This window comes from Tursiops truncatus, chromosome 10 (genome assembly GCF_011762595.2).
Source record: "Tursiops truncatus isolate mTurTru1 chromosome 10, mTurTru1.mat.Y, whole genome shotgun sequence".
In the NCBI taxonomy this organism is placed as follows: domain Eukaryota; kingdom Metazoa; phylum Chordata; class Mammalia; order Artiodactyla; family Delphinidae; genus Tursiops; species Tursiops truncatus.
In genome coordinates, this window is record NC_047043.1 from 29,147,019 (window position 1) to 29,159,327 (window position 12,309).

At 43.8% G+C, this 12,309-nt stretch overlaps 1 protein-coding gene across 6 annotated transcripts in view; it reads left to right on the forward strand.

Moving 5' to 3' along the window:
* CLIC5 (chloride intracellular channel 5) overlaps positions 1-12,309 on the forward strand; it is a 249,516-nt gene that overhangs the window by 24,840 nt on the left and 212,367 nt on the right. For all 6 annotated transcript variants that reach the window (XM_073810656.1, XM_073810657.1, XM_073810658.1 and 3 more), the window contains one exon: positions 3,075-3,590. In XM_073810656.1, coding sequence (XP_073666757.1) covers positions 3,075-3,590 — 516 coding nt within the window. The remainder of the gene's footprint in view (positions 1-3,074; positions 3,591-12,309) is intronic.

Below are 12,309 nucleotides of genomic sequence, written 5' to 3' on the forward strand. Positions count from 1 at the left end.
ATGCACATAACACAGGAAGAAAATGGACCAGGAGTACAAGGACTTGAATTCTGGATACATCTCCTCCATTTTAGTTGTTTATAAAAACAAATATTTAATAAGCACCTATTATGTGTCAGATATCTGTTAGACTTTAGGTATGCACTGATGAGCAAAATAGTCATGGGCTTTGTGTGTCCAATGGAGGATAATGACATCAGACAATCACAAAAATTTATTCAACAAATAATGTATTGAGAATCTAATATGTGCCAGGCACTGTTCTAGGTGCCTGAAGCAATAATGAAAAAGCAGACAGATCTGTGCCCATACAGAGTTACATTCTAGTGGGAGAAGACAGAAAACAAACTCTAGATGTACAATAAATAAGTAATGTATATATCTTATTAGAAGGGGATATGTCTTATGGTAAAAGAAATAGAAAGTCAGGTAAGGGTTTTTAGTAATGAGGAGGGGTACAGATAGGAGTTGGGATGGGTTGTCATTTTATCCAGGACAGTTAGAGTGGTCTCATTGAGAAGGGATGCATAAGCAAAAACTTAGAATTTTGGAGAGTTGACTCTGCATATATCCAGGGGAAATGTATTCCCGGCAGAGGGAACAGCCAATGTAAAGATCCTAATATGGGAGCATTTTGGAGGGTTCCAGGCACAGCAACGAGGCATATCCTCTGAAGCTGGGTAAGCAAGGGGGAGAAAAGCAGATGTAGGAGAGTTTGTGTAGATTTTTAGGGCCTTGAGGGTCACTGTATGGACTTTGGCTTTTCCTGAAAGAAATGGAGAGCCATTATAGGAGTCTGAGTAGGGAGAGAGATGATCTGATTTATGCTTTAATGGGATGACCGGTTCCATGTTACAACCTGTAACTAAATCATGATAGGTGTGTCCTGAAATGGAATAAGTGGGGGACCAAATTTATAAAATACCTGTGTATTGGGCCCTAAGCTTAGCTAGCCCCCTCAGACTCACTGGGTCATCTTGGTGCGGACCTGGTAGCATGCGGTATATATAAGCTCACATAGAATACTGTTCCTTGGAAGTGATGCAGAATGACACATAATCTTGTTGCAGAATGGCACATAATCTAGAAGTGTTCTAGCAGTGAAAGCACATATTCTCAAAAGGAGCGATGTCACCCCCAAAGGGGTGAAAATTGGTTCTTAAGGGACAAAAACTTCCTCTTTTTGATGTATAAAGCACAGATGTACATACAGTATGTAACAGATATGTAATATATTGGCAGTATTTTAATTTCATGGAAAAGATACCTAAAAAGGATCCTTTAGGGATGGGGTGGGAGTGGAAGGTTGTATGATCATAAAAAAGGTTGGAAAACAGTGACTTAAGAAGGGAGTGAGTGGCAGGAAGATCACTGAACTGGGGGTTAGGAAATCACAGCCAAAATCAGCTCCATCATTAACTCTGTGAACTTGGACCGCTTACTTCCCCTTTCGAGGTTCCAGCCTGCCTTCAAATGTAAAATCAGGTAAATTGTATGACCTTTTAGCTTTTCTCCAGTGCTAAAATTATGAGAAGGACTTGAGCTGGCTCTCCGCTGAGTTATAAACACCAGATTATGGGAACTATGGGAATCTATCAGGTATTTGGACCCATCAAACCTCACCTTTCAGTAAAAGAAAGGGATAGCATCAATAGACTTTAAAGTCTGTCTCTGGTCTCTTTCCCTTTATCTATTCTTTAAGCTATCCCCAAAGCTTGAATTCTAGAAATACTGCTTTAGTTCGCTCCAGAAGATTCCTGGATGCAACATTGGAGGCAAGGGTACAATGAAGTTTTGTCTATAAGATGCTCATCAGGGCTTCCCTGGTGGTGCAGTGGTTGAGAGTCCGCCTGCTGAAGCGGGGGACACGGGTTCGTGCCCCGGTCCCGGAAGATCCCACATGCCGCAGAGCAGCTGGGCCCGTGAGCCATGGCCGCTGAGCCTGTGCGTCCGGAGCCTGTGCTCCGCAACTGGAGAGGCCACAACAGTGAGAGGCCCGTGTACCGAAAAAAAAAAAAAAAAAAAAAAAAAAAAAGATGCTCATCAAATGCTTTGGAACCTGTCAACCAGAGTTGCATTGCTTCTCAATTTTCGCACGATTTGTAGACACAGAAGTCCCTTTACAATCCGTCTGGGTTGTCACTTCAAAGAGAACGATGTACGTGGTGGGTGAAGGGATGCAGGAATTAGCAGGATAGAGTACCAGGTTAAAAAACAAAGAGGCTGTGTATTCAAGGCATCTGTAGATGACATCAACTAGACAAGTTTGTGCATACAGTTCTTTGCTTTGGAAGTCCTTTGAGGACAGAGAATGTGTCTGCTAACTCAAATGTTTAGTGCTCAACTCAGTATCCTGTACATAAGAGGATCTTTGTGAAGGTGTCTTGACTATGATGATCACACAGGTCGAAGAGAAAAAAATAAAACTCAAAGCCATAAATCTTTGAGTCCCTTAGTTTGGGTGATCTGTACTGATGTGACCATAGACAAGGGCATTTATCTTCTTTTCCTTCTGTTATTTAATCACCTAGTGGTGTTTCCAGATAAGAAACGTGAGTGGCACTCATTACCTAACTGGAGCATGTGCAGCACAGTTATCATAGGGTATCAATACTCAAACAGCTGTTTTGTGTAATGAATTCAGCTATTCATAGATGAGTTACTATTGTGAAGAATCGTGCTCCACTGAACTGCAGGGACTTCTTGAATGTTGTCAACATTTGGAGGCAATTGGAAGAGGGAACACTATTTAGTGACAAATGGCTAAATATTCAGAATTTCAATGTATACTGGGAAGATAATTCAAGTCAACCTCTAGTTGATCCGAAGAATTTTGGAGTTACTGGCAATGAGGAAAACTATAGAGTCTGCTTGAAAATATCCTTAGGAGTGAAGGAGTTAACTGAGTGTTTAAGCTTTATCTCATGTCCAATGGTCTTGTGGTTTGCCGATTAAAGTCTCCAGTCAATAATTGTTAGGGAGCTGTCATTGATAGCTGTTGCTAGTTGCTGTGTTTCAAAAGCCCGTTGATTCCTCTGCAAGGTGATCATCCTCTATCCCTTTCCTCATTTCAGACCTACTCAGGTCTGCCTGCAAAAGGATCCACCAAATCAACAAGCATGAATGATGAAGACGGCAGCACCATCTACGACAGAATCCAAAGACAGCGGGCATATGAGGACTCAGACCAGCCAGTGGAAGACAAAGGTCCCCTTTACAATGATGTCCATGAAGACTTGAAGGCAGAAGCCAATTTATATGCCACTGAGTTGGAAACCCATGGGTACGGCTCTGCGGCCATTTATGCTGTTGTTGGTCGGGAGAGCACCTCAGCCTCTTTTCAACGAGAAACAGGAGAATACCTCCTGCCTGAAAAAGTATACCCTGAGGCTCAGCATCCTCAACCTGGGGAGCCCCAGGAGAATGGAAGTGAGATGGAAGCAGATCCGACTTCTCCTTCCAGCTTCACCATCCAGCACAGCAGAGCCTTCTCCACCAGCGAGGACTCCCCTACCAGCTATTCTGCTGATGACGTTTCAGAAGAAAACGAATCAGCTTCCACTAACCCTGAGGTTAACCTCTTCGTGAAGGTAAGGGCTGCCTCTGACAGACACACCCGCACACGCAGATGGTGTTTTATTTTGCTCTGAGTGACCAGGGAAAGTTGCATGGTGTCATGGTCCTTGGAGGTCAATATATATTAAAGAGTAGGGCTGATGGAATGAATGGGTTGTTCCATAGTTCACCCAGGACCGCTCAAAATTACAAGAATTGGTAAGTGCATTTAAAAGTGTGTGTCTAATCATTGACTTCTCTATACTACAGGCAAAGCATTTTTTAAGAGTTCACTTATGAGGGAGCAGAAATTGTTGCTCAGATCCTTTCCTTTGTGACAGACATTAAGTGCATTTTCCTGTCTGGTTAAATTTCTTTCATCGTCATCATTTTGAAAAACGAAACTAAGGCTTGTTGAAGTCAAATCGATGGTCCTTCTTAACGTTTCTAAGGTCACAGATAGTACTTCGTACGTATGGTCGATAAATGTTACGTCTGTCACCGAGCTTGCCCTTTTGGCGCCAATATAACTAAAATATCTGATGAGATAAAATGCTTTCTCTAGTAGTAATACACTTAGTGTCAGTGTTAATGTTTAGCCCTTAGTATACTCAAACAAAGAGCTTTGGTGATCTTTGTATTAGACTGATATTCTAATAAAGATTATAGTTATGAATATTATCAAAACACAAAAATCATTTCAGGGCTAAACAAATCATCTTTATAGATCAAGGTGATGTTTTCCCCCACATTCCCCACCCAAATTCATATTTACACAAATTTTTATGTGAAGACAACAAAAATGATTACTCTATGAACCTATAAAAACCCCAGTCAACACTCATTTCTCCCCTTTCCGGTTTCGAATGAACTCCTTTAATGAAATGCACTTTCTTTTCTAATTTAATACATCATTATTTTCTATTTTTCTCTACCTGTTTGGTGTATAAATCGTCTCCTTTATTCTACCACAAGGTCCATTTCAAAAGCACCGAGAGCGTTTGGTTCGTATTTAGGTACCTGGCAAACCTTGCCTGGGATTTTGTTGAGCATTTGGGAGGAAGAAGCGTGTGTAGACAGAGCCCTTGCTCTCAAGAAATAACAATGTGGTACAGGAGACAGACTTGCAAGCTGTGAATATTGGTGAAATGGAGGAGTGAGAGAGCGTTGCGCCGTGGGTATTCTGGGAATGCCCAAGGGTGGACGAAGGAGTAAGGAAAGGCTCCACAGAGGAGGGGACATTCAAACAGGTGCATTCAAGCAGCATTCCAGCCATTATATTCACACGACCGTTGTGTGAGTTTCAAAAAAAGTCACCTTTTTAAAAGTGAGGACTAGGTGTATTTTCCTCAAGACAGAGGCATCCCTGCAACTTCCTGCAAGAGACGAGATGAATCAATCATCATCGTCATGATCATCATCGTCATTATGGGCACATCAAACCATTACTTGCATGTTTGGCAAAGTGTTGATTTCATCAGAAATTAGGCTGAACCAAACAGAAGTAGGAGGAAATAGAAGTGTTGGCATCTCTAGCTGGTACCAGCAACAGGAAAAACTACTTGATAGTGTCATGTGGTTCCTAAGTTACTTAAGATCCGTGGTTCCCTAAAGTAAATATTGGATCTAATTAACTCTTTACATTTACATTCTTTTTAGTATAATTTTGTTAACTAAGTGGACGTAGAATGTACCATCAACCTCAGCTCCTATGTGTGAACTCCTTTTTAGAGATTCTCAGCATCACTCAGTGAGAAGAAGGGCAGTCATAATCCTGGCTTCTCCACCCCCCAGCCCACCTCCACTGCGGTCCTTTATTCAATGAGGAGGGAAATGAGTAATATGAAAACAGGTGATACAGGGCTGCAGGGCTTGCGTGGGAGTAGAGGGCGTGTGTGTGACCAGCCCAGGCTCCTCCCTCCTCCCAGCTCTGCAGAGGGGCTGCTGGAACCCCTGCATTGGACGGGGATCACCATCTTCCTAGCGGGCTTGTTGCTGGTGTTCTGGGGTTGTTCTCCTCCTCCTGGGCTGTTTTGGTGTAGACCACTTGGGCTGCAGGTACACCTGTACTCATTTGTGTATGTTTCCACCTGTCTGGACAAGTCAGAGAAATTGTCACGCAGGTTAATAACCGTGTTCAACCAACTTTTCATTGAGGCTCGGCCATTTCAGGGTGTTGACCTGTTACTTACTTAGTTAAAATATGTCATTTATTTATTCATTCAACAGAGAGTTATTGCGCCAGGTTCTGGGTGTACAACAATGAAGAAAACAAAGGCCTGGCTCCCCAGCACTTTGCATCGTAGTGGGAGAGACAACAGATGGACAAATAGAGACGTAAATATAAAATGTGCCGAGTGGTGATAGTACCATAAAGAAACATAAAACAAAACAACGGGTGTGTTAATTTCCTACTGCTGCCCTAACAAATTACTACAAACGTAGTGGCTCCAAACCACATAAATTTATTCTCCTGCCTTCCGGAGATCAATCGGAAATGAGTCTTAAAGGGCTAAAACAAGGAGTCAGCAGAGCTGTGCTCCTTCCGGAGGCTCCAGGCGAGAATTTGTTTCCTCCATTCTTCTAGCGATGGTCCTCATTCTTGACTCCTGGCCCATGTCACATCTCCCTTTCTCTCTGGCTTCCAGCTTCACCTTTTTTTTGGCCACACCATGCAGCATGCAGGCTTTTAGTTCCCCGACCAGAGATGGAACTCGTGCCCCCTTTAGTGGAAGCGCAGAGTCTTAACCACTGGGCCTCCAGGGAAGCCCCCAGCTTCCCCTTGCCTTCCAATCTGACTCCTTCTGCATCCCTCTTATAAGGAAACCTGTGATTAGTTTGGGCCCGCAGGATAATCCAGGTTAATCTCCTCATTTCAAGATCCTTAATTTAATCACTTCTGCAAAGTCCCTTTGGCTTCAAAGTCTCTGGGAATTAAAGCATGGGCCTATTTGGGAGCCATTGTTCAGCTTCCCACAGTGGGACGAGAATGATGCTGAGTAGGGGTGGGAGGAGTAGGGGTAGCCGGGGCGTGGGGGCGGGGGAGATAAGAGAGGTGGAGGTGGGTACAGGTCACGCCTAGGCCTGATGAGCCGTTGACAGAGCTTCCACTTTTTTTTTTTTTTTTGTGCGGTACGCGGGCCTCTCACTGTCGTGGCCTCTCCCGTAGCGGAGCACAGGCTCCGGACGCGCAGGCTCAGCGGTCATGGCTCACGGGCCCAGCCGCTCCGCGGCATGTTGTATCCTCCCGGACTGGGGCACGAACCCGCGTCCCCTGCATCGGCAGGCGGACTCTCAACCACTGCGCCACCAGGGAAGCCCAGAGCTTCCACTTTTACTCTGAGCGATAAGGGGAGTCATCAGAGGGTTTTGGAAGGGAAATTCTGGCTGCCTTTTTGATGATAGACTACAGCAGAGAAAGGGTAGAGGCAGGGAGGACAGGTTGGAGGCCCTTGAAAAACTAGGCAGGGGAGGACGGTGGATTGGACGATGGTGACAACAGTGGAGCTGGTGCCAAGTAGATTGGGATTGTTGGGAAGAGAGAGCCCAGAGGTTTTGCTGGTGGGTCTGATGTGTAGTATAAGGAAGGGAAGGAGCTAAGTTTGACTCTAGGGGTTTAGACAAGAGCTATTGAGTGAATGGAGATGTTATTCTCACTTCACCTGTGGACCTCTTCTCCAGGAACATATGATCCAGAAAATGGTTCACAGTCATTCATATATCCACTCCTCCCTCCCTCCCTTCCTTCCTTCCTTCCTTCCTTCTTTCCTTCCTTCTTTCCAACATTTACAAGATACTTACTACGTGCCACATACTGGATGTAAGAGATGAATGCAGCACAACCCAAGTGCACTGTCCTGTGGGCAAAGACAGAGAAACACAATTCTTGAAAATAATAAGAGGAAAGAAATAACTGCTTCTTGGTCATTGGCTGAGATCCAGTGAAGGAAAAGTCTCTAGTGAGAGCTGCAATTCATGTCGTAAGGCAACCAAGAGGAGTTGTCAGTTCAGAATTTGCTGATAGGATTACAAGAATTTCTTGCTGCTTTCTGCTAAAGTTGAAGGACCTGTAGACATTTTCCTAATTGTGTGTGTGTGTGTGTGTGTGTGTGTGTGTGTATGGAAGAGAAAGAAAGAGAGGGACGAGAGGGACAGAGACTGAGGGAGGAGAGGAGATAGAGATATAGAGGGAGATAAGAGAGATAAGAGATAGAGAGGGAGATGGAGAGGGAGAGAGAGAGAAAAAAAATATTCTGGTATTTAACACAAAGGAAAAAAAGTAATCTGACGATGACAGTTGCAAAGAAAAATGGTACAGTTGAACACCATTTGTCCTGCACATAATTGATGTCATTGATTATGGAAGGCAGTATATATATGTATGCTGTAGAGCACGTTTTCAAGTCAGGTTGCATGGTTTGAATCCTGGCTTAGCACATTAATTTCTGTTAAATTGTTTACTACTTTTCTCATTGGTAAAATGGATGTCATAATGATACGTTCCTCATAGGGTGGTTATGAAGATTGAATAAGAGAATCCTTGTAAATTGCTTAGTATAGCATCTGACGTATAGTAAATGCTCAATATTTAGGAGGCTAAATTATTATTGTTTATTGTGATGAATTTGAATCATCCATAAAATAACAATTTTTATTTTAGGCACTGTGCCTTATAGTTAGTAGACATTATAAATGTTCTGTTAGCTGATATTAATGTGACGGTGTAATATTGTGGAAAGAGCACTGGTCAGGAAATTCTAACACGACTTTGTCAATGATTCACTATGAAACATTCTTGGACCCAAGTTTCCTCATCTCTGAAGTGCAGTCCATTCCAGCTCTTACAGTCTTTGACCAGGGTATGTGGCTCCAGCTCTGTATCAGTGTCACGTGCCTGGCACCATCTATTGTCCACTTGAGCAGACCGCTTGATAGTGATTAGGGTCTCTAGATTTGGGTGTGGTAGGGAGGGCCAGCAGGAAATCAACACGCCTTTCCACCCTCAGCTCACGTGAAGCCTGTCCCTTGGAAGGCATCCTCAGGGGCTGTCTCTGATTAGGCACTCACAGAGTCCCCATGTAGAGTTGCACAGGTTGTGCACTGAGCAAAGTTAGGGGGCCCCATTCACAGAAAATATAAACGGCGTCCTTCTAGAGTCAGGCAACATATGAGCCCTGATAAATGTTTCTTAGACTCATAGCCTGGAGTATTTTTGTCTAAAAGAGTGACTCCCTATAATTTGGTTCAGCATAATGGAAAGAGTCACAGAATTGTCAGTAGAACTTGTTATTATTGCTGTAACACAGGAGCCTGATGCTGTTTCAGGGGTCATGGTATCCGAATAGAGTATTCAACCTAGTCCACGGGCTGTTAGAATACTGTAATTAGGATAAAAAATATTAAGCCATATTTCTATTTAACCTAGTCCTCTTAAATGTTATTTTATATATTTCATCACATGTACAGTGTATTCTTGCAGTAGTACGTTAATATAATTTGTAAATGAATAAGTATACATATATTGTGGGGAAATGTGTAAGTTCTGTGTTGGGAGGCATGCTCAGTTTTTACACTCTTATTGACTCATAGGCTTTCCTTCCTTTTCTGCCACCACCTGGGGTCTGAGACTCTTTCCTCAGCCAAGAACAAGTGAGAATAAGTCCCCTCACCTCCCGGGTCCTTCCCGGGAGTTTTCATAAGCAACACACTGAGTCCATTTGCTTTGGAGGCAAACAAACATTCACCGTCTCAGTCGAGGAGCTAAGAAATCGCATGGAGGAAATGAGGGACATGCAGCTAGATTTGCATGTGGAGATCTGATTCAGGTGAGGAGCAGTGGGGATGTGCCGGGTGGTGGTCTCAGCAGACGCAAAGGCACAGCACATATGCACGTATATGTGAGAAGATATATTTGGCTGGAATGGAGGGAAGGTCCACATTGGTACAGAGCAGAGGCTGAGGTCGAAGAACCAGGAGTACAGTCTTTTTTTTTTTAATCATATCTTTTATTCTCCTATTATCTTTGGGTTTTTTGCTGTTGGTTTGTTTATTGAAGTAGGGTTGATTTACAATGTTGTGTTAGTTTCAGGTATACCGCAAAGTGATTCAGTTATACATACATATATAATTTTTTTCAGATTCTTTTCCCTTATGGGTTATTACAAAATATTAGGTATAGTCTTTCATGGCAAACCGAGCAGCTTGGATTTTATCCTGAAGGCAACTGAGTGTAACAGAATGTTTTGAAAGAGAATATCATGAGCGAAGCAATGTTTAGGGTGACGGATAAGCAAATTAAAAAGTATTTCCACCTGTTGGTGTAGAACAGGACAAAACAGACATCTACCAACTTTCATTTCTAAGATTAGTTCAAGCATTTGAATGTAAATACATTGTGTATAATGACTATCTCCTTTTTTAGTTATTTATTCATTCAGCTGTCTGTCTGAATATGTCCAAGTATTTAGATCCTTGATTTCATACAGACAAATTTCTGGAAAAAGTTACCACACGTGATGCTGATTTATATACTATCTATATGGGTATCTAGGTACTTTATATTTGGTTGGGGGAGAGGGATAATGTGGGTTTGGCACCAAGTTTGTTGTTTTGTTTTTTTTTTTTTTGCGGTACGCGGGCCTCTCACTGTCGTGGCCTCTCCCGTTGCAGAGCACAGGCTCCGGACGCGCAGGCTCAGCGGCCATGGCTCACGGGCCCAGCCGCTCTGCGGCATGTGGGATCTTCCTGGACCGGGGTACGAACCCGTGTCCCCTGCATCGGCAGGCGGACTCTCAACCACTGCGCCACCAGGGAAGCCCTGGCACAAAGTTTTGATTGATGTTGTTTTAGTACAGTTCCCAGTAAAAAAATGTGTTTGTGAGGTCTGTCTTAGCCTGGCTGGACTACTCAAAAGTTTTACATTTAGATGCCTGGAGATAGCTGGAGCCCTGCAAGGGGCTCCCTGTTCACAAGCCCTAGGAACAGCCTGCTTTAATGTCAGTAATAAGCACACATCAAATATGTCTTTGGAAACGTCTGTGAGAAAGTGGAAGTCTGAGCCTGTTGCGTGTGCCCAACTATGCTTTCGTGGAACCCTTGAAACATATGAGTATGGAACAAGGGGCAGTTTTGAACAAAGATTTCTACTTCTTGTCATAATGTCCTCTTAATTAGGGAACAATCAAGCCCAAATCACTTTCTAGGTGCCCGTATGAACTATCTGCTCACTGAATCAATGCCATCAATCAAAGAGAGAACAGAATCCTAGTGCTATAACAAGAATATTGAAAACCAGATGAGTCAAGTAACTTGCCCAAGGCTGATGGCAAATTAGTAGCAAAACCAGGGCTTTGACCAGCCCGCCGCTTCCAGGGCACTTTCCTTCCTATTGGCGTTCCTAGCCTGGGGTGCTGGATGCTCGTGAACGAGCTACAGGAGGTTCAGGAACATTCTAAAACTCCATGCAAATTTTTTGTGGAAGCTGCTTCCCCGAGGGTCCATGAACTCTTGCTGTTGTCTATCTCTGTGATGCATTGCGCTTCCCCACCTGGGTCCTCATGCCTTGTGTCTCCATGTGGGAGGGGGAGAATGACTGAGCAGCCCAACTAACTCCTGTCCTTTCCGTGGAGTCAGCCGCTTGCTCTAAGCCTTTTAGCAACTTGAGAAACCATGGGAAGGAACACTGACAAAAGAGTAATAAAGATGCATTACCTGAATCATCATGGGGGGATTATGTCCACTCTGAAAAGGAAGGTGATGTGATATTCTGAAATACATACCACCAAATTAGAATCCACCTATTTTCCAAGGGAAATTTTGGACATTTTTTCCCCAGAGGGACTGCTAACTTAGTGTCAACTCAACCACACCTCATCCCACCACCTTGGTGGGCAGTGTCACCAATTGTACAAGCTAAAACTTTTTAGTAACTTAGATTTCTGCTTCTTTACTGCCCAACATTCCAGTCAATTTCACCTCCTAAAGTGTTCTCATCTCTCCATCTTGGCCACCATTGGCCATGGTCATCTTGACCACAGTTATTCAACTTGTCGCTCTGCCTCTAGACTTATCTTCCTCCTAAGAAGCCCCACATAGTCACCAGAATGGCATCTGAACACACCATTCCCTGTTTCAAGCTATACAGTGGCTCCCCACTGCCCCCAGGAAAAAGGCTGGCATGAGAGAATGTACAGAAGGGTCTTCATGCCTCATCAGGCTTTTAGCCAAGACCTCATCACCTGCTATTCTTCACTCACACTTTGCCTTGAAAAATGTTGACTTGTATTTCCCTGCATACTTCATGTCATTTCATGACACTGGGTCTTTGCTCAAGCTGTTCTCTTTCAGTGCTCTCCCTTCCTGGGACAGCCTACCATCCTTTCAGACCCAGCCGAGAAGTCACCTTTTCCAGAAGCTTTTCTTGGCCCCTCCAGGCAGGGCTGGGTTGGGTCTTACCTCAGTGTACCAGTCTGCTAGGCCTGCCGTAACAAAGTACCACAGACTGGGTGGTACAAAGTACACAGAAATTTATTTTCTCTCAGTTTGGAGCTTAGAAGTCTCCAGAGTTCTCCAGGAGGCTAGAAGGCTAGAATCAAGGTGTGGCATGGTTGGTTTCTTCAGAGGCCTCTCTCCTTGGCTTGTAGATGCTGTCTTCTTCCTGTGTCTGCCCGTGGTCCTTCCTCTGTGTGTGTCTGTGTCCTAATTTCCCCTTCTTATAAGGACACAAATCATATTGGATTAGGGGGTCCACTCTAA